This window comes from Neodiprion pinetum, chromosome 2 (assembly GCF_021155775.2).
Source record: "Neodiprion pinetum isolate iyNeoPine1 chromosome 2, iyNeoPine1.2, whole genome shotgun sequence".
NCBI lineage: Eukaryota > Metazoa > Arthropoda > Insecta > Hymenoptera > Diprionidae > Neodiprion > Neodiprion pinetum.
Genome location: NC_060233.1, coordinates 30427530 through 30453693, shown reverse-complemented (window position 1 = coordinate 30453693; position 26164 = coordinate 30427530). Strand labels below are relative to the sequence as shown.

General features: G+C 42.3%; 1 protein-coding gene and 1 long non-coding RNA gene across 2 annotated transcripts in view; one reads left to right on the top strand and one right to left on the bottom strand.

Annotated features, from left to right (window-relative positions):
- Positions 1–12513, top strand: part of LOC124211919 (defective proboscis extension response 14) — a 201211-nt gene extending 188698 nt beyond the window's left edge. Inside the window, exons 7-8 of the mRNA XM_046611454.2 lie at positions 323–459; positions 11273–12513. Coding sequence (XP_046467410.1) covers positions 323–459; positions 11273–11370 — 235 coding nt within the window. The 3' untranslated portion in view covers positions 11371–12513. The remainder of the gene's footprint in view (positions 1–322; positions 460–11272) is intronic.
- The window catches only part of LOC138190448 (uncharacterized), a 51306-nt gene continuing 36394 nt past the window's right edge, over positions 11253–26164 (bottom strand). The window contains exon 3 of the long non-coding RNA XR_011176417.1: positions 11253–11384. This is a non-coding gene — a long non-coding RNA (uncharacterized lncRNA). The remainder of the gene's footprint in view (positions 11385–26164) is intronic.

Below are 26164 nucleotides of genomic sequence, written 5' to 3'. Positions count from 1 at the left end.
AATTATTATCCTTTGGGATGAGCTAATTACTCCATATTCCTAATTATTCTCAATCCGCTCGCACCGAGCAACGAATTTCGCTACCTCGCTTTTTTCCAGATCTGGATAATCTCGCGCTCACAATCAGTCAGTCTATCACAAAACCCTGGGATAATTATGATCCGTGTAGTTGATTCGAGCGAGATAATACCTACCGAGGCGGGAAAAATGAGGTGCAGGTTAATCATGCGAGCTGTTTTCTTTTTAATTAGAAATTTTTCCCCGTTCCTTACGTCTCTGTAGAAGAATAGTATAACGAGAAACATCGATTCGTTTGTTTCAGCGTGAAAACTGACATGGGAGCGGAGGGCGCCGTCTCCAGACTCTACATTGCTAATGCAAATAAAAAGGACAGCGGTAACTATAGCTGCGCCCTCGCTGACGTGGCCGCCACAACAGTTTCCGTCCACGTGCTGAACGGTGAGTATTACGTGAGAAATTTATCTTAAAAAATGGACAAGAGGAACGAGCTTCGCCAAATTTATTAGTCACTGTCATTCGCAAAAATTAGTCACTGTCACGTAACCGGGAGAAGCAAAATTCAAAACGTCAGATTCAAGGGTCTCGTAGTTTTCAAGCTAGAGATGAATAACTGAGAATATTACTCGCGTAGTTACACGACGCCTCCGCCAGCTGGCGCGTCAGTCAAGTTTCGCCAGATGAGCCGTTATTGGTCTACTTCGATTAGTTCTCGTTTGAAAAGGATACAACGTCAAATTTTTTACCGGTCCAAACACGCGCCGGCTTTTTACGAGCAATGCAAGTCTGCCCGAACGTTTTTTTCTTTTCATTCTCATTTTTCTCTTTATTCTCCACCTATATTCCCGACGGCAAATAAACCGTAACCTTCCTATTTTTTCCCCTTCCTTTTTTTTTTTTTGCACGCAGTTAAAATAAAGTCTGACCTTTTACGCTGTGAATGCTACGTCAAGAACAGTATTATCGATTACGGGGGTAGAGAGAGAGAGAGAGAGAGAGAGAGAGAGAGAGAGAGAGAGAGAGAGAGAGAGAGAGAGAGAGAGAGAGAGAGAGAGAGAGAGAGAGAGAGAGAGAGAGAGAGAGAGAGAGAGAGAGAGAGAGAGAGAGAGAGAGAGAGAGGGCGAAAGAAGGATAAGGAGAGTCCTAGGATAAGGTTCGTACGCTAGGATACGTACTACTTCGTAGCAAGGCACCAAAAGCCCTATATTTACTTTGGCGGAGCTAACATGACCTAACCAAACCCCGTCGGACCTGTTTAAACGTAATATGAGGCGGAGCCTCACGGTGGACAGACCGATTCCGGAACGAACTTGGAACCAATTTTGGGTGAGATAAGGAAGGACCGTTCTCCGCGGTTACGAATATGATTGATGATGAATGAACCCTGGGTTTGATTTCCGAGGGAATTTCGTACAGGGTACGCTCGTCGACTATGCTGCGAAATCATTGAACCGTATATTGAAGGGCCAAGGGGGGTGGAAGAAAAACGTATTTTCAGGACCATTTCTACCGTGTCAATTTTGAACTCGAGTCCTGGAGGTGATCGTGGGAGTGAGCGAAAGGACTACGCCGAGAATAAATGTTGGCTCTTTAAAGCCCTGTCTCGCGCAGATAAAACTGGTTATACATTAAGGAACTGGCTCGATAAATTTCCGATTTCCCCTTGTCAATAAAATTTTCCATTTTCCACCCTCTGCTTGCGGAGCCGTAATTGATTTCCGCCGCCCTTTAATTCAACAGGCCAAAACGTTATGTTGTGTTTCGGACAGATGGAAGAAAGAGCGTATAATAATCAACCGCGGGAGGATAACGACTCGTCCGAAGGAAGTGGTTGAGACAATTGACAAGCGTTGTAGTAAAATACGAACTCCGCCTCGTCCGCGTCGAGCGATTTTCTCTTCCGGATGCCGTTGGGCGAAGACGATAAAACTTCTTTCTGAAATCGCTGGTGTAAGTCCCTTTGCGCTGCATATACAGAGTCGCTAAACGCGGGCTTTGGAAAAAGGCTTTCGAACTTTCAGCAAGGAGCTCAACTAGTTTGACAGTGCAGCCATGAAAAGTAGCCGGTGGGATGAAATCCCCTATGCGGAAACTGACTGTGAAATGAAGTGGACCGTGTAATGCATAAAAGATCCAACCCCAGCAGGCGGGTTGGGCAAACTTCTGGAAACCGAGTTAACGCTTTGGCAATGACTTCACGAGCCTTGTATCTTGTAACCCGGTTATCATTGCTTATTAAACTCTGGTACCAAGCGAAAGAGCGCCACGACCGTCGCAGCCCTTCGATAAGCACACCGTGGGGTGAAATTTTGCCAAGTTGGTAAAACTCCGGCCAATTCGTGTATAAGCATGCATGAAAACGCACCGGGAATGTCACAGCTTCTTACCGTTCCCTCCGTGGAGCCACACGTCAGGCTCAAGATACATCAGGGATTTTCCAACCTGATGAAGAGCCGAGTTAAGTAAAGATTAACCGCCGATCGACGGACGCTTGTGTAAAAGGAAAAAGAAGAGAAAAGTTCGATGTCTATCCAGAGCCTGCAACAGGTTGAATAAACGAGAGTACTTGATACCATAACGAACGGATTTCCTATAACTTCACGCGGGCAATTTATACTCGAGCCAATTCCATGGGAGAGTAAAATGTAGCCGGAAGCACTCGAACGGTACGAGCTTCACGCGCACCTCCATCTCGCGTTCCACTCTGTCGCAAGGGACAATATCCGTCTAGATTAGTTTCCGCTTCTCATCTCTGTATTTCGCTCGGCGCGGGTAGTCGAGCTGCTTGAAATGCAACGCTCATAATCTCTACTACTTGTCAAACGGAATTGTATTAGTTTATCTGGCTCCCTTTTATCATTCGAAATCACGTTGATACAGCATGTAAACACCTTCACGTTCAAATCTCGTCGTCGCGTAACGACAAACGAAGCAGAAGATGTACCTAATTTATGGTCACATGGATGGTCAGTCGACGATCATCGGCTAAAGGCCGTGTTCTATTTTTTTAACGTTCAATTTGGAGCTACTTCCACCTAATCAACCAGCGTTTAATTTTTCCTCCACACTCGTTTACCACGCTCTAGAGTCTATGGTGGTTCTGTGACAATTTCTGTCAAAGATGGAAATTAGCAGTGGCCTGTTAAAAAACTCCCGTCCAACCGCATCTGGAAAGGAATTAAAGTTTGAATCTGACGAACTTTTTCACTGAGATTTCTCTCTGGAGCAGCAATGAAAAAAACCATGAAGTTATAGAAAATGAAAACTGCAGTGCGCTTGATTAACGTTCCCAGACGGGATGGCGAGCCGGTTAATTAGGCCAGATACGGAGATTGATTTTCGTCCTTAAATTACTCCCCACTTCGACCGCTTCTGGTTCCTGAATGTGGAGCATCAAGGCAGCTGCAGAGACGGCGGGGCGTTAATAAGGAAGATGATAAATGCCCGGTTTTAATTCAAGACGTAGCGAACTAGGAGTGTTCCGGTCTTACTTTTACCCCGCTTTATCATTGTGCCCTCTGCGAACTCCGATAATTAATCTAACAAAAATTGCTGCCGCTGCAGTTACGATATTATCAATTAATGTGCAGCGTGAGCTGACAACGAACGTACTCCTCGCGCTGCTTCTGTATCACCTACAGAAAATAAGAGAGCCGGACTCGACTCGCAGCTTTATTTCACCGTGAACGTCAGCGTGAAGAATTACCCTCACCGAAAGGACACGCCACCCTTTTCCCCTGCTGAAATGGTCAGGCTAACGACGGTGTAGTCCAGTCTCCACCTGCTCAGTCTGCCCAGTTACATTCGCGTTATACACATAGTGACAGTTTCATTTTCTTTTCAACCATGGATATCACGTCCTCCGACTCGTCTGCTCTCGAGGAGGTTGCACCTGCTTTTTCGAATTTACTTTAGCGTCTTGTCGAGACGTTGAAGGGAGTCCCTTTTGTATCACCATCGAAATCAGGAGAGAAATACAAGCAAAGAAATCAGTTCAGATCTCCGTCCCAGACAAAGGAATTTCTTCAAAGAGTCAACGAATGATGGGAAATTTTCCTTCAGAATCCGGCAAATCTACAGTTAATGACATCTGGGCGAAAATATTTGCGGTCTTGGTAGAAAAGCAGCCTAACATATTTTTTGTCGTCCTAATTTGTAAGGCCCTGAATTTTCTGTCGGAGCCAGTAAATGTTTGTTTTATCCGTAAAGTTGCCGTAGACGCGACGACGAGTCAGATGAGGTGAACTGCAGACTTGAGGCTACGTTCTCGCCACCGAAAAACTTTGATCTCGAAGTAATAGCTGTGTCTCTGTATAAAAGCAACGTTTTCAACATTTCCCATTCCAGTCTGCAACGCCGTCAGGGATGACAAAGGGAAACAGATGTAAATTAGCATATTCTCGGATACCGTTCTCTCGGCGAGATGCAATTAGAGAAGGTGCCGCGTAGCGAATTGAGTTTTTCCCGACGTTCTTTGTGCGAGAAAGGATCGTTGTGCAGCAAGCATTTATCCGACGTTCTAAAGTAAACGAGGCTCGAGATATCGTCAACAATTTCCCGGGCTCTCCGCACCTTCGTACAGCGGAAGTGGAACAGGTGGCAAATTATTCTATGCTTATTTTCTTCTTTTTTTTTTTTTATGTCTTGCGCACAATTTACAAAGATCATCGGGTGTGAAAGTCGACTCGTTGTAGGCCTTGCGGTACTTTATTTAAGCAGACCATCGCTTGGTTGCAAGTGGCTCTCTGGGTTCTTCTGATTCTTCTTCTTCTTGAACGGGTATTCCTAGTTTGAAATGGCGCACAGTCCGCACTAGACTCGCCATCCACCCCGTACGTAGCTCGGCGAGATAGTGGATCTGGTACATCTAGGGCTGCTGCCGTGCGGCTGGTTATTTCGTGGGGTGTCACGCCCGACCCATTAATATCCCGACGACCGCATCCCCTATCTTCCCCTCTTTGCAGTTCTCCCCCTTTTCTCTCTCTCTCTCTCTCATTGTCAGACGCGTTGAGCGTGAGGAGTTTGCAAAGCCTAGTCTCTCGACGAAAAGCGCCGCTAGTTAACAGGGCCATGCATACCTATGAGTGGATAATGTACAGTAGACGCCTCAAGCTGGTTCATCTCGAAAAGACTATCTCTTTTTACTTTTAATCCTGGTTATCGTTGATTTTTCATTCCGCGAAGAAGTTATCGCACAGATCTCTAATCTGAGTTCCGAAATCATTGATCCGGTTAATCGATACTCGATGGAGTTTTGGTGTTATTAATTGGCCAGACACCTCGCAACTGACAGTCGTCGAGAAGGCATATGAAATATGTCTTATGACCCATTTTTTTTTTTTTTATTTCTTTTATTTTCTTATCACGAAAGCGTATCTCTCGCAATTTTCAGGCGTCAGAAACGAGCTATCGCAAGATGTCGTTTGGACATCATTTCGATCGGCCAGTTGACAACAGCGAGTTTCTACTTCGCTAGTCGCAAGTTAGCTGTCATTTGTTGCTCGCCCAGCGGGGGTAAGAACGCTGTTACTTATATGGTATAACAGAGTTTCCTGGTGAGAAAGCAGCAATAAATAGCCGCGGGAAGACAAGTTTATTGGACGACGGCCAGCAGCCCCGTCTTCTTATCCGTAATCTTGTTACGATACCTGCCCGCCCAATCGATCGTCCCCTTGCGGCATTGGTTATAGGTCTCGGTTTGAAGAGCTGCACAAGTGCAGCGGCTCCGCGATGTGAGGTATAACAGTGTTGAAGAAAAAGAGGTGAAAAACTTTTACCGCACTCGCCTTATCGCTCGTTATCCTCCATTCTTTCCAAAGTTCCTCCCCCCCCCCCCCCCCCCCTCTCTCTCGATGCAAAGTGCGGAATAGGTGGATATAGAAGCGACTCTTCCCGTGACTCTCAACTCCTAATTATGTGTATAATATATGTTTACGTTGTGGTGGAATATTCTCGATAAAGCTCCGCGCGTCTTCAACTTTGTCGAGCGAATAAGGTCGTCTCGGAACTGAAAGCGACGCCTTAGCCCCGGCTAATGGTGGCCTCGGGCAAGACTCTGCGTGTACCTAACAGAGATTGTTTATTTCCTTTGTGAAACAATATAACGAGGTCGCCCAACATCCTACTCGTCTGCGATTCGACTCCTCTCAATCACCGCCTTGAGAAAACGCTAATAATGCAACCGACAACTATCGTAGAGTCAATCTCTATGACAAAGACTGTCGTGGACGAGCTGCATTCAATTGTTATGTTCTTAGGTTTTAGTAATCGCACGATTACGGTGCTGTATATAAAAGCGTTTTGAACAGAAAATGAAAAATGCTTGTAAAACATCATTCAAGTAGACAAATGGACATACTTTATGCAATTCTATTTCAAATTGACTGTAGAAAATGGGTGTATAAAATGAGTTTTCAAATGTAAGATGGTATCTTATGTACTGTAAGTAGTTTGTTTTTTTTCTCTAATAATTGAGATACGACTCGTGATGCTTGTAGTTTTATTTGTACATACATGCGTCATTATTCTTGACAAGCAGCTGTAGAAAATTTAGTGAAGGCATGGAAATTCTAACGTTACTCGTTCCAATTCGAGAGACTCGTTTTCAAATGTTAGCCTTGGAATTTTCGAAATAGTAAAAAATCCATTTGAACAGAGACGTTTGTCAAATGGCGAAATTTAATCCTTACTCCAACTAATTCGTTTTATTCAATCGTGAAATTGGTTGCAGCTAACAGAGATACAATTGACCGTACTGATTACTTTTGACTAAATGGTTGAGTGGTCCCATTGATTGAACCGAAAATGGTTTACTTCGGGCAATCGTCAAATAGTCGCAACGGCAAAGATTTCCTCAACTAAACATATTTAGTTCTCTGTACTAATCATTTTTTCCAGCGGCATAATTATATGTACCTACATCAGTCACTATTGAGAAAAAAAAAAAAAAAATTAAAAAATTGCCGTCATTTTTAGATACGTATTCACAATATTACAATTTTAAAATTTCTCAACTTTCGACGAGCACAAGATTAGGGAAACTTCGTGAGTCTGAAAATACAGACACAGATAATTTCGTTCATTTGTAATCCGCGTTAGAATAGAAACGCGCACAAAATAAACCCACGAAATCTTAAAAATGGTAATACGTTACATCGTGTGTCAGCCGCAGAGATTCTTCCCGCCTGATACTTTTTTCGTTTCCCTTCGTAAATTCAATCGGAATTTTTCCCGAACACAGTACCTAAATCATCTTACGATACGGGATCCGGTGCCGTCAGCAATAATTCAGAATCGGTTGAACGAGTACAGAAATAAAAAAAAAAAAAACAAAAAAAAAATAAAAAATCAGAAATTACGAAACCGATACGCCGTACAGAAGCTTCATAAGTCGCGTGTGTAGAACATCACGGGATACCAACTCATACGGATATTCAACGCGCCGCTGAAAACAAGGGGGTGACGGCAACGCGGCGTGCATATTTTTCTCCGGTATAAATGTCGCCTTTCCGCGAGGCGAACTCGTCGGAGGTGGAGGGGTGGCGAGTAGACGTACACGGGGGGTGCGAAAGGGTTGGAGTACGGTGTTCACCCCGCAGGGGAAAAAGAGAGGGAGAGTGTTATCAGCGATGGTAGCCGGATACGCGGTACACACGCGGTGAAACGCGGAGATTAAAGTCGCGCGCTTTCTCGGGCTTTTCCCTCTTTTCCCACCTCCAGCCAATCAGCATCCCCGCTGAGTAAAACCGGCGTAAACAAAGTTGTAAATTTGTCTCTTTTTCCCCCCATCCTTTTTCTCATTCTATTATCTGGCCATCGGCTTTTAATTGAATCCCACGACAACATTATATGGCCAAAGTTTTTCCACGCTCTCGTCTCGAGTCGAAGAAGATTAAGCATGGCCTCATTTCGGTCCGACGTCAGCATCGCGAGTTCGTTTTTCTATGGGTTTTTAGAATGCTTACCGTAGCTTTTGATCATTGGAATTACACCTGCAGTAGAATCTTTAATTCTGCGATGTGAATGAAATTTAATTTAGCAATAAAAGAGTTTCCAAGACTTTCCATCAAAGTCAATAAACTCGAAAGCAACGTGAACAAAAAAACATCAAACAGTGCTCTAAATGCAGGTCAAGGATCAACCCTGCTGCATTCTTAGCTCTTTCAACGTCAAATTTTTTCTCCGCAATATATTGTTCGCATTTCAAATGATTCGAAATGAAACAACAATTTGATCAGGCTTTTTTGAAACATCGATAAATTTGGAGGGCGTTTATGAATCGCAGTTCAGTGAAAAAAATCACCATAACCGACGTTTATTCTGTGATGAAAAACCATTGTGATAAAACTCTGAGATGTGGAAAGAAAATGCCAAAAAATAAAACAAGACAGTGAAGTCTGTGGTGTTGATCTGCAGAACGAGGGTGAATTAAGATTAATTCATGGAGGTTGTACGATAATTTCACGATCCATTTACTCCATCCGAAGGAGGTGAAACTGCACCCCGTATGCCGCGTATAACGCGGGGGTCGCGTTCCTGGCCGGGCGATGATGTATCGGCGCTGTTAAATTCATGAGCTTGCAAAGATTCATGCCCCCAGTGGCGAGGGGGTCTCAGGGTATTTCATGTCTCCCGTATCGCCTCCCAGTCTCCACCGAAGCGATAAGAATTCAGCGCCTCCGTCGCAGTTCGATTCGCTCGTCGTCAGCATGCCAGGAACCGGCACGCGGAAACGCGAAAACGGTGTTGAGGGTGGCAAATTCCTCTTTACGCATGTACGGAGAGTGTGAGAGGAGAATAGAAGAGGGAAAGATGGATTAGCCGGAAGAAAAAAAATATGACGGCCTTTTTGGCAACAGACATAACCGGGTGATCGCATTCCTATATTATAATTCCGAATGGCTCGGCGTGGTTCGTTTCGAGGTTTTAGAAGTTTGACTGGGGAATACCGTGGAAAATTTAACGTCGTACGACAGAGATTTTGAAGTGAGTGATTCGCAAGTTGAAATATAATTTGAAAACTCTAGTAGAACATTTTGGAACAAATTATATCCGAATAAGTGACGTTGAATTATAATAAATTCAAAACGAACAGTCGTGCACCGAGATATAGAAAAATTTTTAAAAAATGTGAATGTTTTTTAGGTTTCGGCTGTCGTCATTTTGTAACCGAATGTCGAGAGATATTTCAATAAATGGTGTCATTTATCACCGAATAGACGATATTTTTCGTTTTGGTGTTTGGAATTAAATTTATTTTTAACCGGAAGTAGTTAAGACTTTTGAAAGTTTCGTAAAACGTCACTATCAAATACTCAATGCGTCATTAAAATTTCGTCTAAATCGTTCGAGCTGAGAGAAATTTTTAATTCCGGTTACCGCTCAGTCCTTAACTAATTTCATTTTTTACCACAATCGAAAAATACAGTTACAGGTACAAAATGAAAATTAGATTTGTAGCTGTTACCAAAAAGTCTAGTTAGTATCCGTTACTATTCTTTCTCATTGCGATCACTGTTACTATATTTTCTCGTAACTGTTGCGAAAATTAATGCCTGTGCAACAATAAATTGATGTTAAAGCCTTATTTAATTAAAAAAGTATAGTAAACCGAACAAACTGACTTTGCATTGCAATTACAAAAAAAGGATCGGCAATAGCGCAAAATGGTTACGCGTACCTTATTTTCCGTAATCCCAACAATATTTAAACAGTTTTTCTAACGATACCTGTTTTACTGAATTTTTCTAGTTAGTGTGAGAAACGAAATTTTTCTCATTGTAGCGCCTAAAAATCACTCTCTTCCGTCTATAATATGTGTGAACATAATTTCAATCTCGTGTGACCGGCGTGCTCCAATCATCGACGGCCTTCGAACGTATTAGGAGCACTTAAGCCCTGAGAAAAGTCTGATTGAGGCTTAGCGAGAATATCAGCAGCTGGACATAATCCTATTGCAATCCTACGAATCCGACAACTCCGTAGACTGTTTTCTTCCTTTTCTCCTTTCCCGATTCATCGTTCACCCTTCTCACTCTCCCTTCTTCTTCGTCTCTTTTACCTGACTCAGCTTCTTTTCTCCTCCATTTTTCTATCCGATGGCTAAAATTAATTTGCCAAAAAATTCGCGGAGAGTGCTTAAATTTCATCTCAATCAGTAGTAACAGGATTAGGAGAATTCTGTTGAACGTAGAAACGTTGAGCGCAAAATACCCGAACATACATCAGGTGTTTTTCCTTGATTGGATAAAAATATTCATTCGTGCGTTATTTTCGTGGTACGAAGAATTTTTTTTTTTCTTCTCCCTTACAGGTATATGTTTGTAACTTTATCCCCTGTTTCTGCGATACATATTCAATAATTCCGAATGTCGGATTGTACGCGCGCTCTTCAATTCGGTGTATTACCGGAATTTTTCTCCCCTCTTACGAATCGAGGGATCCGGAGTAACATTCCGCGGTGATTTATATAATTACTCGATAGATCAGTTCGAAGATTAATGAACCGTGTTCCCTTGGCGTCGGAGTGGAATACAAGTCGATTTCCACTCTACTTGATCCCAACACGAGTTGTTGCTCCGATAAATAATGACGGTTATATACCCGCTGCCGATACAAGAGAAAGAAGAAAGAGAAAGAGAGAGAGAGAGAGAGAGAGAGAGAGAGAGAGAGAGAGAGAGAGAGAAACTCCAGGAAAAACACCGCCGTGGCATTCGCAACTAAACTCTCGCGGACTTTGTGCAACAAGAGAAATTGAGCGAAAAAACTATCCTCATTGGCTGTTATTGAATGCCAAACTTTCCCTTATCTCTGCGGCTCCTAAATCTAACGCAAACCTTATTGACCCTTCCCCAGTTCTCTCTTCTCTTTCTCAGCTCGTTTTCTTTATTTTTCTCCATGCTACGGCTTCGCGAATGCATCGCTATACAAGGATCATAAGAAAAAAAAAAAAAAAACTTTCCGACTATCGCAGGCGGTGTCTTCGATACGTAGATGAAGAAAAATGACGATCTTTCAGCAAAATGATTAATTGATCCACGACGCAGGAATTAAGATTCTAAATTGATGGTTAAGCGGATTTTAATTACACCAGAGTCTCCAACCCTGCGAAAAAAAATACTTTCACCGTCCGAACCGCGGGAAATTTGATAGATAATAATTCGAAAGTCGTTATTTCGCTTTTAGACAATGAAATTCGACAACCCGCCGTTAAATAGAACCGACTAATTCTCACCCCGTTGATTTATGCTTCCAGGTGAAAATCCAGCAGCAATGCAACACGGTGGAAGCGCCGGATTGCGGGCGGCGTTTGCACTGACGTTCGCTCTCTCGATTAGTTCGCTTCTGAGGTGACCACACAGTTTCAGCTGCAACCCAAGAGATACTTGTTAAATTTACGAATAAATAGTATATGTATGGTGCTAAACGTTAGCTTGCCGTTACGAGATGGAAAACGAGAAGAGATCAACAAATCCACGTCATATGCGACTATATTATATAACCCGATAAGACCTAGATGATAACGTAGAGATAAAAAGTGACGCGTTTTACAGAGAAACATATAACTATAATTGTTTCGGACACGAGGGATAGAAGTAACGAGAATAAATTTAAAAAACAAACAAATTATGTGTCTATCTGTATAATTATTATAATAATTACTCATCACGCGAGGATACCAGTCGAGGAAAATATCTTTTTCCCTGTAATCGGTTTGACCGCAGGATCAAGTACGCGGTCTTCTCTGTGTTACACATATACCTGTCACGTGATCGGCGTTTGTAAATTACACGGTGTAATTTGGGAGACGGAATAGAAAATCTATACCGCAACTTCCAGATCACCTTTGTTAAGTTATTGTCAGGCGTAATTGAATTTTCACGAAGTAGAATCGAAGGAAGAAAAGAGAAAGAAAAAATTGAACGATAAATAACAGTAATAAATAATATTCATAGAACCGTGTTTATCACATGTTAACAATGAAAACTACGTTGATAATAGTGAATATAGGAGTGTATACCTAACTATATGTATAATGTTTAAAGATTAAGCGGGAGTCTTCGTGTAATCATTTTTAAATCATCGTCGATTCGATAACATATTTGTATAGTACAAATTATTTTATTTTTTAACGATTGATCGATCACAATTACGTACTTCTAGCGATTATACCATAATTTGAATAGCGCGTATTATGATGTACCCTTAGATTATTGTAAGTAGCGCAATTCATCGTGTGCGATGATTGTGCAGAAAGCGAAGAGTCGGTCCAGAATCACTTCGGCAAAAAAGATCAGCTGATCGATCACCGTGTATGATCAAGCTCCACCATCGTAAAGCGATCTTCGTCGTATGTAAGCTTTTCTAGAAAAAGCCGTCTCACGAGGATTACGGAGAAAAAAAAACAACAAACAAAAAAAAAAAATTCAAGAACGAAACTTACTACTCACAATAATCGACGAATCAAAATATTATACATACATGCAACATAATATACCTACAATATATATACGATATATGCTATATCCCATACTGTACTAAGAACGTCGGGCGATAATAAAAATATAAAAAAAAAGAAAGAAAACTACAATAATAAATAGTAATAATAGAGAATGAAATTGTTAATAAAATTAATCTTTACTATAATAATGTGTAATAAAGATCGTTTCTTTTTGGACACTCGAGTGAATATAGTGAACACCTGTATTTAAATATATAATAGTGAGTAATGATATATAAGTATATATAAAATATATCGACTATATTCCGGATATATTTCAATCAAAGTACCTACGTAAAAGAATAAAATTATCATCGATGAGTGGCTGCTGCAGTTTGGGCGATATAAATATATTGTATCAGTTATATATTATATATTACATGTACATGTATATGTATTTGCGTATAATTATAATGTATTTATATCACTGACCCCCCTCATTAATCCGCCTCTCTCAACACTTTTTCACCACCTCGTTAGAACCACCCTGTGTAACGTCAGCGAGTGGTTGAAAATTTTTCAAATCAGGTGTAACTAATAAAATGAATGGCAGGATTGTTATCTATTTGGATTTCACCGATATCTGTATTAAAAGAAAAAATCTCAAGGCTTATGATTTCAGTCATACGAATAAAACGGGTTATTCTTCCCAATGAGCTGATAAACGCATGTAAAAGTATTTTGAAATTTTTTTTCCATCACTTGTATCAATGACATTGTTGTATTTTCCTTGCAACAAATTGATTTGGTCAGACGTGAAATACAGTCTAGTTTTGTAAACTATGAGGAATGTAATACGTGCCAAGTCGAGACAAAATCAAAAGTAGAAAAATGAAAATATACCTGTTATAACCTGGAAATATACCTGCATTGATAAATTATAGCATGTATAACGTTTTAACTGCCAAGTCAGCAATCCCATGAACATATCAAAATTCAATCTGTATCAATATACCTACCGGAAATATAAAATCTCTATACACGATACCATAAGCATACCTTTGTTATGGATTCCAAAGTAGAAGTAAGAGAATGAAAAAAGAAAACAAAAAAACGAAAAAGCGAAGAGAGAAAAGTGGGTCACTGTACCATTTCTCTGCTTAATTCCCAGACGAAAAAAGCGGCGAAAATGAGCAAAAGGTCAAAGAATCTGCATACGGGTGCGCTGCAAGGTTTAAACGAAATCGAGCGACATTTCGCAAATTTACAATGCTTCACCGAGGTTCCACCTTCGTAACCAGCTATTTTCACGATGTACACATTCCTGCGGCTCCTTCGACATCGTAAGTAAGTGTGTGCGCAGGGTGCCGTTTAAACTTTGAAATAACGAGCTACAGAACGCGGACCGTACTTGAGCAGGTAACTAAAACAGAACCGTGCGCAATGCCGTTGAGTTTAACAGTCACGAGGTCAACAGCTTCGTGTTTATTGAACCCCTAAATGCAAATGGACCTTATTAGAGGATGTCCAGAGTCGAATCGCCCTCCGCGAAATACGGAGGGCGTTAGTTTAGGGCGACGCTATTTGCGACCTTAGTTTAAATTCAATTCACTTCAAAATAATTCCCACTTTACATTCCACTATATGCCGCTTCTCCGTTCATTTTCGATGAGATTTTCTATACGAAAGGAAAAGCGAACGGCATACAAAATTCACATCGTAACCGTGAAAATCGAATGATCTAAAATTTCAAAGTCCGTCGGAGCGCTTTACAAGTTTTTTTTTTTTTTTTATTCTTCTCCTCGAGAACACGAGTATCTTTTTGATTGCGAAGAGAATAATAAAATATAACATCGCCAGCTACAAACTAGAAAAGACGAACCGGTTATTAAGAAGAGAAAATATGACAATTCAATTAGTTTGAAATCTTCGTAAAAATAAAACTTGAATTTACAAACGTTTCTATATATTTTTAGACTCGATACCTATGACGGTCTCAATGAATAAGATACATCTTAACATCGATTTCTTCTCATTGTCATTATTGTTATGATTGTATAATTTTTTCCTGAGTAAACATTGTCATATAAACATCGTAACATTCTTCGTTAATGAAATATCACACGAGGTGGGACGAATCTAAGTGTGAATATCTGCATCGGTGTGTGTGTGAAGGGGTGATAATAATAATAATAATGACACCCGTTTCTCCTACGGCTGTAAATCAACGGCGTTTAATGATTTAACGAAAGCGTATAGATATAGATACGGCTCGTATCGAACGGAGGTGTAAAATATTCGACACGAAAAGTGAGGGGGGGGCTTGTCGACTGGGGCTAATTGTAAGCTGGGCTGTGCCGCGCGTGCGATGGAAAGGGGCCATAAAATGCGATGAATAATAATTATTGGACATGGTAATGAAAATTATAGCCCACGATGTTTATTTATCGAGTACTTGGGAAAACTGTGCAATGCGCCCCAGGGGCTGCTTGCGCAGTTGTGCCTGTAAAGAAATGGGGATAAAGTATTAATAACCTGCACCGATCACCCGTCGTTCACAGAGTTCATAAAAGCGGGGCTGTGGAAGATCTGGATGAAATATTGTCGATCCTCTCGAGAAGCGATCCATTGTATCCTGCCATTAGAAACAAGTGAAGCCTCGTCCCTGAAAGAGAGGGATGAGAAACCGTTGATTTCTTCACAAACCTGGCTCTTATGCAGTACACTTTATTTTTATCATGCAGCTTTCGACGAGTTAGCGATAACTGCACAGAATAAAAAAAAAAACTCGACGAGTTGGAAATTATTTTACGGTAAGGCGGGGTTTTTGATCTTCTACTTTTCTGAAGTATACCTGTGACAGTGTACAATTTACAGAGAAAAAAAAAACAGTAGCTCAACGTTCAAGTTAAAAAAAAAAACAAGCCATTACAGTTGCAAAAATAAAGAATGGGAGTAAAATTGATAACACTATAATGGTAATAACCGAGAATAGTATAGACGGTAGTTGTGAATGTATTATTAAGGTCCATTGATATTGTTTTCAGATATCCGGCTCGAGGAGTTAACAATATATTTTACTTCAACACGCTGTACGCAGCATGTGTATGCATATGAATCGAAAATGTTGGAGAAACCTCATCAATAGATGAGATTTGAAAGAAAATTTTGTAAGATTTACGGTCCGTTATAGTATTCTGCATTATTAAGAATGTACATTATATAGTCTAGTAAATGATCAAGCTTGATATACCTACTAATGAGAATATCTATAAGACTTTACGTGAAGCAAAATAATATTGAAGGCGAAAGGTAAAGAAAAAACGCGCAAAGAACAATGAAAATTACCAATTATCAAAATAACTTAATGTATAAGATATTTCATAATCAATATTTGTATCTCTCAAAAAGAATACAATAAAAAGATTTCAATTTCATACAAACGAAAGTCCCGAATCCCTGATACCAAGTCGAGAGACAGGAAATTCGGGAGAAACGAATAGCAGAAAAGAAGAAATGAACGAGAAAATATAAGAAATAAATAGTGTTTAATGGAGGGGTCATAAGAAAAAAGAGGAGGCAGCATCCGACTGAAGGATGGATCTACAGGTAAATATGTACAAAGTGAACCCTGAACGTGGCTGATCTGGTACGACTCGCTTTGTGTGTTCTCTCAAGCGTTTGCTTACGAGAATGGTCGTGGCTGTATAGTGGATTGTTTCCCGAGTGACCAGGCTGATCCCAAGTCAGTAGTAGTCGTGGGCTCATCTTGGGGTCAACCCGGTTACTCGGTTCCAGAAATTTACCAGTTTCTGAAACAAGGTAAAGTGTCCCAATGCGACCTCCTCTTCCTCCTCCCTTTCCCAGGCCTTTGTCCGCGAAGTGTTTGTGTACCACGAAGAGTAGCGTTCATCTTGCCAAGTAGCAGGAACAAGGCTCGCAATCAGTTAGGCACCGCTTCCGAGATTTAAAAAATTTCTCTAGTCTTCTGGGAACCATTTAAAATTTGTACCTAGCTGCGCTGGATGCACTGACGAATAAGGTCAATTTGCTAATCCAATGTCGGAGCATTTACTACAGGCCGCAATAACTTCGGTAACCGCGTTTAGGTGCCGGGATCTAGTCGTCAGTCCCAAGCCTTCGGCAACCATCTTTGATCGGTGTTGAATGCTTTAACAACAGTCCAAATCACTGATTGAACTGCAAGCCTGTTCGTCCAGCCTGCGGCAATTGATCTACAAGTGCCATTTTGAAGGGCCAGGCGTCGTGAGGATCAGTTAATGCAGGGATTAATCGGTGAATGATAGAGTGTATTCGAGTGATTGATCGCTGATCAACTCCGGTAGGGTTTGTCTGAGGTCGCCCGGCTGCAGTCATGCGGCAATCAAAATTCAGGCAGGGACTCGTGCACACCGCAAACTGAACTACTGCACATCGTGGGAAGCCAATAGCCTGGGTTTGCATACCGGGTAACACAACGGTGATGTGTGTTTGGGGTGTGGAGAATATCGCTCGATGCCGTTACGGTTCGACGTATCGTTGGAACGGGTCAACGCGTTGACACGGTACGTCCATTACCTCGTCAAACATCGTCCGTCGACGACAGATCGACTGACCGCCAACTTGCCAACAATCCAGTCATGCAGGCAAACTCTCCCGCCGCATCGGATGTGAGGAGAGGTCCATGGATAATATGTGTCCTATAGCCACACAGTACGGAACCATACCTCGTCAATCACACGGAAGCATCGGGCATGCATATCTTCGGAAACGATTCATCGATCCGTCGCTAAACCCCGTCTAAATGACGACTTCGCGGCTTTTGCAAAGAACGGCTGTGCGAGTTGAGTCTCTGATCTAGAGTCGCGATGAATTCTATGAACCTCTTCTTCCGCGTTCTTCTCTATATCGATTCGTTCTGAATCGTAGCACGCAACCTATTTATCGTGGCACTTACGTGCAGCTTTTCAGCTTCTGAATTCTATCGGATTTTCTATTCCTATAAATGGTCGTTTCTAGGATACAATGAAAAACTCCCGTACATTCAACTCAAGACTCTTACTCTACCATAATTCTTTGAGGTAATCGCTTCGATCGACTCACCGGACACAGTTATATGCATCCTCAGCTATCCAATTACTTGAGCTCAATGTTTGACAGAATCTAGCACGACAGTAAAAAAACAACTCAGGTTCCATCCATCAATAGTCATTCCAGATATCTTTCTCACTTGGAACAATAGGCAAACTTATAGATAATCATCGACATCCACAACGGGACGTCACAATTGGAAATAAATCCGCGTCCCGGTCTGTCTCTTCGAGCGGAATGACCGACAGGACGACTGTTCCAAAAAACTCGCCACTTTTGACGCGAGTGAACAGCAGAGATAGGAATTCTCTTGAGCTAGACAGTCCCAGCCACACATACCTATACCTATACCTATTACTAAATCTATCTATCTCCGAGGAACAATTTGCAGAGACAATAGGACAAGGAGCAAGGATCAGAGGAGTTCCTAGTTACGGGTACCACTGCGCAAGATCGAGAGCAGTGAAAGTACGTATACACACGTGTATTCATGTACTCGATTCGACAAATTCTGTACGAGCCTCAACGGCGGTTGGATCAATTAATTATTTAAGACCGGATTAATAGACGCGCGAATAGTGATAGCTCGTGACGTGCCCACAGTTAGAGCTATGCAGTGGACACATCGAATCGTTCGGTTGTCAGCGTCTCCTGACATTGTGCCGTTTTTTATCCGCCATTCAATTTTTATCGGGGGATGAAACGACACGTTACTATATCGGAAGAATGGAGCCCGACGTCTTTCACCGGAAACGCGCAACGCGTGTTTTTGCCCGCGCTGGAATGCTTCGAAGCGGCTCACAGGCCATCCATTCGAGCTCGTGGATTCCTCGGGGAGGCATCTCGAAGAAGAAGGATTTGGATTTTCTTTCCTCCCGTTAAAACTTCCCTAATTCTTTCAGCAGCCTCTCTTCTGTCGCTACCTAGTCGCCGAAGTTGAATCGAGTTAGCCGAACGATACGGGAGGCTCTTCGTCCATTATTAAGTTGAAAAGGGGTGCTGGCTCGTTCCGGTCAAAACAGGCACCAGCGAACCGAAGCCCACGGTGCTTTTGCCCCTGCAGGGTCACCTTTAAGGGGAGCGAAAGAAATTGAGAATATTAAAAACTCACCGAACATTGTAACAACAACGCTCAGTGGTCGGCAGGATTCTGCTCTCTACGTTTTACCCTCTTTCGGTCAAGATTCGCTGATTTACTTGCATGATCCTGTACGCTCCGACAACGTCAAAGCAAAAGCGAAAAAACAGCGTCCACTTCTCCGAAGAAACTGACAACTCCCGCGTCGTGTTGCAAAAACACATAATCGATGATGACAGCGATTTCGGAACGCAAGAATTCGACGACATTCATCTCTGACGTACTTTTTCTCGAAGGCAACTACAACCCAATGCGAAATACGAGGAAACTAAGATTAAAGCTTAAAGCGGTGCGAGTTTGAGGGTTTCTGGAGAAGGGTGGAATCCCTCATACAACCGGTTAAGCGGAACAGCAGCTTAAGGGGAGCAAGATAGCAAACATTTACGTCTCGGGTTTCACGTTTATTCACAATTTAAAAGGGACTGCACCCGCAACACTCGCGCTGATTTTATTTGAAACGAAGTTAATCCGAAATCCCATTTGAATGTCTCCTAAAGTCTACCGGTAGACTGGAGAGACGGTTAATCTTAATCGATCCGAGTTCCTATCAGATGGTTACACTCCCCCAGCCTAGCTATTCCTCGCGCCCTCCTTATTCACCCCCTCCGCCGAAATCTTAAGTATAAGGTAAAGTAGGTACACAGACACACGCGCGAAAATTCGAACACACACCGCAAAGGTGTGAGCGGTGCTCTTTCCATCTCTCCGGCTGCGGCTCGGCGCTGTCGTTTCCCATTTCGGTTAAATCTCGAAGTTAGTTTTAAGGCTGGGCGTCGTCGTCGTCGTCGTCGTCGTCATTCCTTCTGCTCGAGTCTTATCTTAATAGTTGATTCGGCAATCGAAAGTTTAGACTCTACTATCGTCGTCATCATCATCATTCTCATCAGCATTATCGTCATCGCTTCTCCCTGAATTACCGCCTACCATTTACCAGAGTGGAAAAGTCAGGACCAACCCCGCGGATGCTTCCATTCTCCTCAGCTCGTACTACACGTCTTCTCTACCTTTTGATTCATCGCTTCACGGCCGTTATCGCCGACGCCTTCCATTGTTCCCCGTAAACAAACATGGACGCCGAAATATCGGACGCAGAGAAATACCGCTGCTGCTGCGTTATTTCATCACGGAACGTGGTTACAAATTTCAGTTATGACGATCGGCAGGAAGTATGGAAAGATCGACCTCGATCGCGTTGGTAAGAAATTCATTGAAAAAGAAGTGCTTGAAAGTAAACTTAAGCTCTAGAAGATAACCAAGATATTTCTAACCAATGAGTAACCATTTTTTCAGTAATCAAAATCGATTCCAATGCATCATGTGTTCATGATAAATCATTAATTACCAGCAGAGAGCGGAAAAATTTAATAAAATGATGCAAGCTTCATATTTTGAAACTTTTTTTTAACTATTTCGATTTATTCCTGAATCATAAATGATAAGATTTTAGCAAGGATTTCTCACTGCAAACGATGAACAGACCTTTTTCGAACCTTGTTCTCAATTTTCACGAACGGACAGGCGATAAGTTTTTTTTTAAACAGGGTGCAGTGATACCTTGACACTGATATCGTATTTTCTACGAACAAGGGTTCTTCGATGACGCGGTGTCTGGGCCATTCGACAAGTATGGGAGACCCGCTAGGCTGCGAGACGACATGGCGACGGGTGGACAGATCCGTCCGGGGCCTCGGATTGAGCTGTTTGAAAAAAAGTTCGAGCGTCTTTTCACGGGTGAAGCCTTGTCCGAGACGTGGAGGGAGGAGAGCAGGAAGAGGGTATAAAAATTGAAGAAAGCGAGGTGAGTTTTCATTGCTCGGCTATATTCTACGCCGCTTTCCACGTGTGTGCGCAGCTCTTGGAGCGTAAGAAGAACATCGGTCCTCGAGAGTTCCAGACCGGAGGTCCTGCGAAGAAGCATTCAACTCCGAATGATTTCTACGGTTGTTTCTCGAACCCGGCTGATTCCCTGGATCACGCGGCCTCGATCAAACCAAAGAAGAAGGAGAGCGACGCCCTGCCGAACTGCAAAATAAAACCGAATCCCCTAGGCGGTCCCGGATACGCAAATATCTGCCTCAGTCCCGATCCGAAACACGAAACTGATCCTTACGATAGAAAAAAGGTCACGAAAGGTAAACTGCACAACCACCATTCGAGTGGAACGCTGGATTCCCGGATGCAGAGCTTGCGTCAAAAAACGCGCAAGCTTGACGGCTCGATTTCAGACACACATTTTTTCTGCTTTTTTTCTTTCACCCTGCAGAACGCGAGGCTCGATTTCTGACTACCAGCGTACCACAGCCTTACTTTCCGCCGAATCCTTACACGGCAACAACCTTTGGCCCAATGTACGTGGCTCCCGCTCTTTCCCGATCGCCGGTGATCGGAACGGGCCACATCTACGTCCCAGGACCGAAGAAAATCGGGGGCTGCAAAGCCGGGTGCTTTGATAAATATCCACCCTACGAAAGTTCCCCCTACGATATCAAGAAGGAACGTGCCAGTCCGCAGGCTAGATGGCTAGGCGGCTATCCTCCGGAGCGTGAAAAATATACGAGAAGTATAATCGATTACGGTACACGGATATCGTGCAACGCGAACAACTACCCGGAGTACAGGGAACGGATCTACCCTCTCAAGTATTGAATATCGGGATGTAGAAGTCGGGATGTTCTTATTTTCATACGCATTTACCTTGTTTTTGCTGACCGTGAAATATACTTACTTTGCGAAAATTGACTAGAACACATCGATTATATTCTTCGACTGTTAGTTTTCCGCCTACGTATACGATCGTTATCGCCAAAGAGGAAAACGATGGAGAGAAAGAAAGCGCGAAGTGAGAAGGTATAATTAATTTCGTCAAGAAGAGTGCTACGCGGAAAAATGGGATGATTTCCAACAGCCACGTTTACCCCTCGGGCGGAGAACCGGGTCCGCAACTTCCATAAACAGTGCCTGTCCAGGATACCAACGAACGAATACAACCCCTGTATGAAATCACCGAGAATCCGCGGTTACCTCCACGTGATATATTCCTCCGCATTCTATTCATTGCCATGGTGTTTTGTGACATATATCGTGCCGGGTGAGCTCGGAAGTTGTTTGACGAATGCCTCCTCGAACAATTTCAACCCGAAATTAGTTTCGACGGCTAAAATTTCACCGTCCAGCCTTCCAACGTACGAAATGCCTCGAACGTAAATGCGTCAGACGATTTGACCGACGATAAAATCGCGACGGACATCTGAGAAGTGAATTTCCACGGCAGTCCCTCGGCGATATTCTTCACCCGGTATATCAGAGTGGTCGAATAACCCGATACGGCGAATCTGCAGTGCGGGGGGAATAAAATTCCGGAAAGAAGCGTGAACCGCTTCGGGTTTTCCATCTGTAGACACAGACCCACACGTAGCCGTCGAGTGTACGAAGGCACTATCAAGCGGTATACAAGGAGTGAGAATAGAGCGGATGCTGGAGACTTGCATTCTAAAGAATATCGAATGCCGTCGAATCTGCCCATTCAGAGCCAGCTGGGTATTCTGATTGTGAGTAGGATGACGCCGCACCGAGTCGGGCGTATCGTATGGCCAGGTTTCATCCGGATGGACAAAGGACGAGGAACGGGACGAGAGGATGGTCCTAGCTCAGAGGGTGCCGGGCGAATCGGTGTGCGAGACAGTCGACGAGTCTTCTTCGGTATACGAAGAAATACGCGCATGGCTCCTGCAGGATCAATCCCCATTGAAGATGGCCGAAGCACTTAAGTCTCGACGGTGAGGTTCTCTCTTTTTCAGGATATGACAAACGTCTGGGACTCCCCGTTTCTCGCCCTCCCCTCTACACTCCGCGCTGACGGGTTCGGGGATGCGGGTCAATTTTCAAAATTGGACGCAGTTATGCAGAAGCAAACCCGACGGTACCTTATACCGGATCAGCTGCTCTGCGTATCTCTTCTTCGCCAGCTGGACCCCGAAATAATTCTAGTCGCCCTCTTTTATCCTGGGATATCTTTACGGAGGGTTGATTCACCGAAAATCGATACTTTTTATCACTTTTATTAAGACAAAATCGTACATTGAGTACCCGCTTATCGAATTATCATATTGGTCGTGAGCTATTTTAGTAAACAATCTTGGGACCACAAACAAGTGTTCCGATATCCATGCTTCGTTAAACGTCTTGTGGGTTCGTTCAATTTCACTCTACGATGACTTATTATTCAGAAGACTATTTTGTACAAATTCATTGAAACAGATTTTCTTTTTGACATTTATGGATCATAATCAATATCGCTGTAATGTTAAAAGTGAGAATTTAACGATGCCAAAACGATAGCAAAAAAAAATAGTGTTTCGGGGATTTGGAAGGAAATAGTCTTTCTGAATAAAATCAAACAACGTAAAATGAGATCCGATAAATCTGCTAGATTCTTAATCATTTTGAAGTATTCATATCTACAACGCTTCTATCTGTGAGTTTTTATTTACAATTCCATCATTTTCTACGAGATCTTGGCAGCTTATGAATATGACAGTTTAATGAATATTCAATGCACGACCATCTCGTAATAAAATTGATCAATAGTATCAAATTTTGGTGAGCCGACCCTTTTGAAGATTTCGCTTCGATCTTGTGCCTCGTGCGCTTTGATAAGCTAATCGCTGTACCATCGGAAAAGTACCTAGTAAAACAATGCTCACTCAATTCAACCAAAAAATAATCCTTCCGGTTCAAAATAGCTATGTTTAGAAAATTTAACACATCCTTCTCGACTTCGACGGTTGATGACAAAATAACGGTATTTCAACAAAATCAAGCACGCCTCAGAGCCGTTCACTTTACAGATGTTGAGTTCGAATGAAAAGCTATGGACTGGTATTACTCAGTCAAACGTCTTCGGCATCGTCTCAACTAAATTCGATGCCTTCCACTGCAAGAAGTGTGCCAGTTGACCGAGGCCTAAGTTACGGAGTATATTTAAGGGTGGGGAAGGGTTGAAATCCGGGCGTGTCTCAGCCGAAGACGTGTCTCCTGAGGCTGTAGGCTCGGATTGTACAGACTTTATGGCTCAAGGGTCCAACCATAACTCACTGGATACACCGAGAGCCTGCAGACAACTAACGGTAATTCACAGGGTGTCTTATTCGAAATCAAACTCCGGCTGATCGGAAAACTCGTACAGTGGCACGTAATCTCTTCAACGAATGTACAAAGAGCAACGAATTCACGGTACTTCGTTGCATCTTGTATGAAGTTTCGTTTGACGTCGCGTAATTTAGGAATTTTCGTTACCGGCAATTGAATTGTTTACCACCGTTTGCTATTCCTCTTCCTCTTCCTCTTTTTCTCTCCCACTATACGTCTCCGATTCACTGTATATGTGCGTTATGTGTACATCCAGAAGGGGGGGGCGGGGGGGGGGGGTGGATAAAGCGTCCTTTATAATACAATAAATTTACGGTTCAGCGGCACTCGAACGTCAAAAGCTGACACCTCAGCGCTTATGAATTATAATATACGACGAGAGGGGCATAATAGTTATGAATATCATTTGTCTTCGTCACTCTTTTACACGGTCTAGAACAAAAACTATGGTTAAAAATATGTACGCACGCTATATATACTCTATGTACAGCGAATAACATAATAGAATCGAGGGTAAAAACCAGGCAAAAAATTAACAAAGAACAAACCGAAAGTAAAATAAGGACAAATTACTTGCGTAGATTATGAACGAACAACTTGATACACAACTTCAGGGAAAAATGTTATTTATTCTTTCCTGCGATAAATCTCACCGAAATAAAAATGTTTCCTTTCGCACGAGCTTGCAGCCCAGGGCTGATTTGCGTTGCGAGTTTACGGCTGAGCTACGCCGCTGCACTTCTAGTCACAAATCCGTCGAGTTTTCCTGTTCCAAAACTTTTCACCCTCTTGCCAGCTTACCGAGTCAAGAATTCCACACCTGGTTTAATACGACCGTGCAATAGCAAAATCGAGTTGCCTTTGAGTTTTCGTACGTTTTGAGGCGCGTCCGTGTGCGTTTTTTTCTTTGATAATTCATAAACCCGCGATATTTTTCCATCCCGTGATGTCATTTTTCACATTTTAGCACTGTTTTACTCTATAACGACACTGCATCGTATATTTGTAAAAGATTTTTTCCCTTTTTCTTATTTATCCAATAGTTCAAGCGCCCGATTACCAGAAGAGCTGGTTTCTATTCTGGCCGATTGAATATTGTGAATATGGCCCGTTTTAAAGATGAGAAGGTAGAAAACGTTCTGGACACACTATATTTATTCGAATTTTCTCTAGCTCGTTATAAGCGCTGAATTGCACGACAATATTGAACATCTTCAATACGATCAAGTACCTATACCTACCGACTAATTACTGCCTTGGTAATTACCGCTGCACATTAATCACTAACGGCGACGTCCTGGCAGTCAATATTACAGTCTCATCGTATAAGAATCACTATGCAAGACTCGCTTAAAGAAGTAAGCCTACAAGAAGAATGAATAATAATCTCAACTAAATGTTGATTTTTTTTCTCAATAAATTTATTCCAACTTGCTTCCTCTCCCTTTTTCTTCTTCTCTCTTTCTAGGAAGAGAGAGAGAGAAAGCGAGAGAGAAACTAGATTCTAATTACTTACTAGACTTTCAACTTGCACCCCGTGTTTAAACCTGACCTTTTCATCCCCGTGTCACCGCTTTTTCCACCCGCTGCAACGCAGTGAGACAGAGAGGAGAATTGCGAAGTTGCATTAAATCTGCACTCCCTGTTCCCCAGGCGAGGTTTTTTCCTCCGCAATTCTCTTTGCGCTCTTTCTATTATTTTTATTATTTTTTTTTTTTCCATTTTCATCTCGCCCACCATTCGTAGTCGTCATTCACGCAAGCTCCATGTGTATTACGTGTAACGGTGCTCGGCTCACGTCGGCTGTGACCAATTTTTTCTCTTTGATATTTCGAATTTGTACATTGCAATTAACGGATATGTCACGCATCGTAATATCCGAGGGTAATATATTCATACGCATGTATGAATGTGTATATAAATTTAATATCAAAAGTTGTTGACCAATTACATGCAGTGAAAAATGTTAAGACGGATTGCGAAATGTTGCAAAAAATAAAATTTCTAATGTGTAAAAATGTGTCGTATACGATAAGAATGGTCTTTTTCTGTTCCCTTGCTAATTGATTTTCCGTTTTTGTTTTTAATTCCAAAACTTGACGGCTGCAATAGTAAACCGATAGTGAGGAATTTTCGACACATTGGATATTTAGCTGAGTAATGGGATAGCCATCCGAAGAAGTGAAAAAGTTTTTTTTTTCCCCTTTTCCTTCATTTTCTTTCTTTCTTTGCGCGAAAGTGGCGCTTCATCGAGAAACGAGCCTGGTCGAATGGTACAGCTCCCGATAACGGCGCTTATGTAACAAAAACAAACTCTCCGAGAGCTTTAG